The 2,500-nt window shown below is 46.4% G+C and overlaps 1 protein-coding gene across 1 annotated transcript in view; it reads right to left on the reverse strand.

Moving 5' to 3' along the window:
- The window catches only part of LOC143106169 (uncharacterized), a 38,975-nt gene that overhangs the window by 17,018 nt on the left and 19,457 nt on the right, over window positions 1–2,500 (reverse strand). Inside the window, exons 2-5 of the mRNA XM_076270382.1 lie at window positions 2,459–2,500; window positions 988–1,073; window positions 465–504; window positions 211–291 (exon numbers count right to left, since the gene is read on the reverse strand). The exon at window positions 2,459–2,500 is cut by the window's right edge and continues 32 nt beyond it. Of these exons, the coding sequence (XP_076126497.1) occupies window positions 211–291; window positions 465–504; window positions 988–1,073; window positions 2,459–2,500 (249 nt within the window). The remainder of the gene's footprint in view (window positions 1–210; window positions 292–464; window positions 505–987; window positions 1,074–2,458) is intronic.

Consider the following 2,500-nt stretch of genomic DNA (forward strand, 5'->3'; position numbering starts at 1 on the left):
ACAGGCACTGGGCCACGGCCAATCAGAGGGGAGGTCCCGCCCTTCACTATCTGTGATTTGTTTAAACCACGATATTGGCCAAATATGTGTCTGTTATTGAACCAAAGGTAGAGTTTCAATGCGGACACTTTTTCCTCTCTCGAATAGCTGGTCGCACCGGTGCCCTGGTGTGTGTGTGTTTGTGTGTGTGTGTGTGTGTGTGTGTGTTACCTTATCACTGTTCCTGTACTTGTCCCACTTTTTCACCATCTTCAGCCATTTGTCCACCCGCTCAATCTCCTGCATTCTTTGCTGGTCACACGCAAACAAACACAAACCAAAGGTCAACAACTACAGGTAAACAACAGTTTACATCAACATTCTGGTCCAGAAAACAGTCTACTGGTGAAAATTAGTGTATGCAGGTCAACCGTGTTTCCTAGGTTTGCATGAGAGATGTGTGTACATGTCTAGTGAATGACTACCTTCTCCTCCACGGCACTTCGTGTTGGGAGCTCCTTCTCACTGTGGAAAACCATATGATCATATGTTCAAAGAAATCAAATAGAAAATAAACCCAGGGATCACCCAAAAATATCACTCCATATGCACATAAAACCTGTTCCGTAGTAACAGTAGTCGTAAATACTAACTTATATCTCAACATCACAGCAAGCGTGTATTTTTCCCTGGCGAGTGACTCAGTGTGGTGAGGTTTATCAGGGGGCCGCGTTTCTATTTTCTTCTGTTGCTTGCGTTGAAGTGGGATATTAAACAAGAGATGTGATGCAACAGAAGTGCATATCTAATTTGATTTGATTTAGAGTGAGGACACTCAATGGGGCACAGCAAATGCTTGCCTGCGATTAGGACACGGTTGCGTGTGGGTAAAGGCCCTTGCCTGACCATGGTGACTGCTCTGAAAAGGTGTAATGAGGACATGGTCACCTCTGGGTGAATGTGTAAGCCACTGTAACTGGGGCTCAGCCTGGAGAAAACAAGACTTACTGTTTGAAACCAAAGCGGTCAGTGAACTTGTAGATGCTGAAGTCGCCATCCTCCCAGGGGTCGATGTGAAGGTCCTTGTGCCTGCCCTACACACACACACACACACACACACACACACACACACACACACACACACACACACACACACACACACACACACACACACACACACACACACACACACACACACACACACACACACGTTTGTTTAGATGCATACAAAAAATAACTTCCTGATGAAAAGTACAAAAGCTTGTACAATATGACCACTTTTTTAAAAAAAAAGACCTTTTGCTGCTATCCCGGAGTTGCTGGGGTAGGTAGGAGACTAATGCTTTATTTAGAGTCATGCTTCACAGAGCCATCACGCTGAGCTTTATCCGTGCACATGGGATCCCGCCAAACGCCATCAGCCAAAACATTGTGCAACACATATCACCTCGGGAGCACTTTATTTTCTACTTCACAGACCATCAGCTCTTATTTAACCATATATGTGCCTCAAACTCTGTCTGTCTGAGGCACATCCAAATGAAAGTGAACCAAGCATCATTACTCACATCAGTAAGAAGGAAGTGTGTGTGTGTGTGTGTGTGTGTGTGTGTGTGTGTGTGTGTGTGTGTGTGTGTGTGTGTGTGTGTGTGTGTGCAGAAGAGTAATAGCAGCTGTGTAAAAACAGAATAACAGCATCTCCCCAGCAGACGCATGCATGCCTGCACGCACACGCACACACACAAAACACTTCCCTGTAGCATGTGCTGAGGAAAACGTGGCACCTCATAACCGACCAATCATAAGTCAGTCTTTCCTACGGCTCCTCTGAGCCAGCCAATGTTAATGAGGGCACTCATGAATCAGTGCCTGCTAATGTCCAACTTCCTGTCTGTGGCAGGACAATCACCATCTCCCTTTCGGTCACACCTTCCTACACGTATACACTCACACACAAACACACACACACACACACACCTTCCTACAGATACACACACACACACACACACACACACCTTCCTACACATACACAGTAGGACAGAGTGAGTCACCTCACGCAGGTAAACAAAAACCACAGCATGCCCTCTGACCAATGCAGTCCTTGCCTCACACAAAGGATGACTCTCCTTGTTTCTATATCAGGCACATGAACAGGTCAGGACACAATGTCACCTCTGGCTGACAAAAACCAGTCAGGCAGAGTGCACTGGTGAAAATATGTGGCACGTGTTTCAGCACTGACTCATTCAACTCAGTGTAGCCAAGGGCTCAGAGCTAGGCTAACCTCCCATATGTGTGAGTGTAGCAGAGTGGCTCAGAGCTAGGCTAACAGCCCAATGGTTGAGCCAAACAGAAGGCTCAGAGCTATGCTACCTCCCCATATAGGTGAGTGTAGCGGAGTGCTCTTTGTTAGGATAACTACCCATATGACAAAGCATAGCAGATTGCTAAGAGCTAGGCTAACTGCCCGTATACTGACCTTGTCATACTTTGAGATGATGTCCGCTCGTTCCTCAGCTAT

Source organism: Alosa pseudoharengus, unplaced genomic scaffold, assembly GCF_046254945.1.
Source record: "Alosa pseudoharengus isolate Yale_2024_CS ecotype anadromous, Long Island Sound unplaced genomic scaffold, YU_APseudo_1.1 YU_APseudo_1.1_scf_10, whole genome shotgun sequence".
NCBI classification, from domain to species: domain Eukaryota; kingdom Metazoa; phylum Chordata; class Actinopteri; order Clupeiformes; family Clupeidae; genus Alosa; species Alosa pseudoharengus.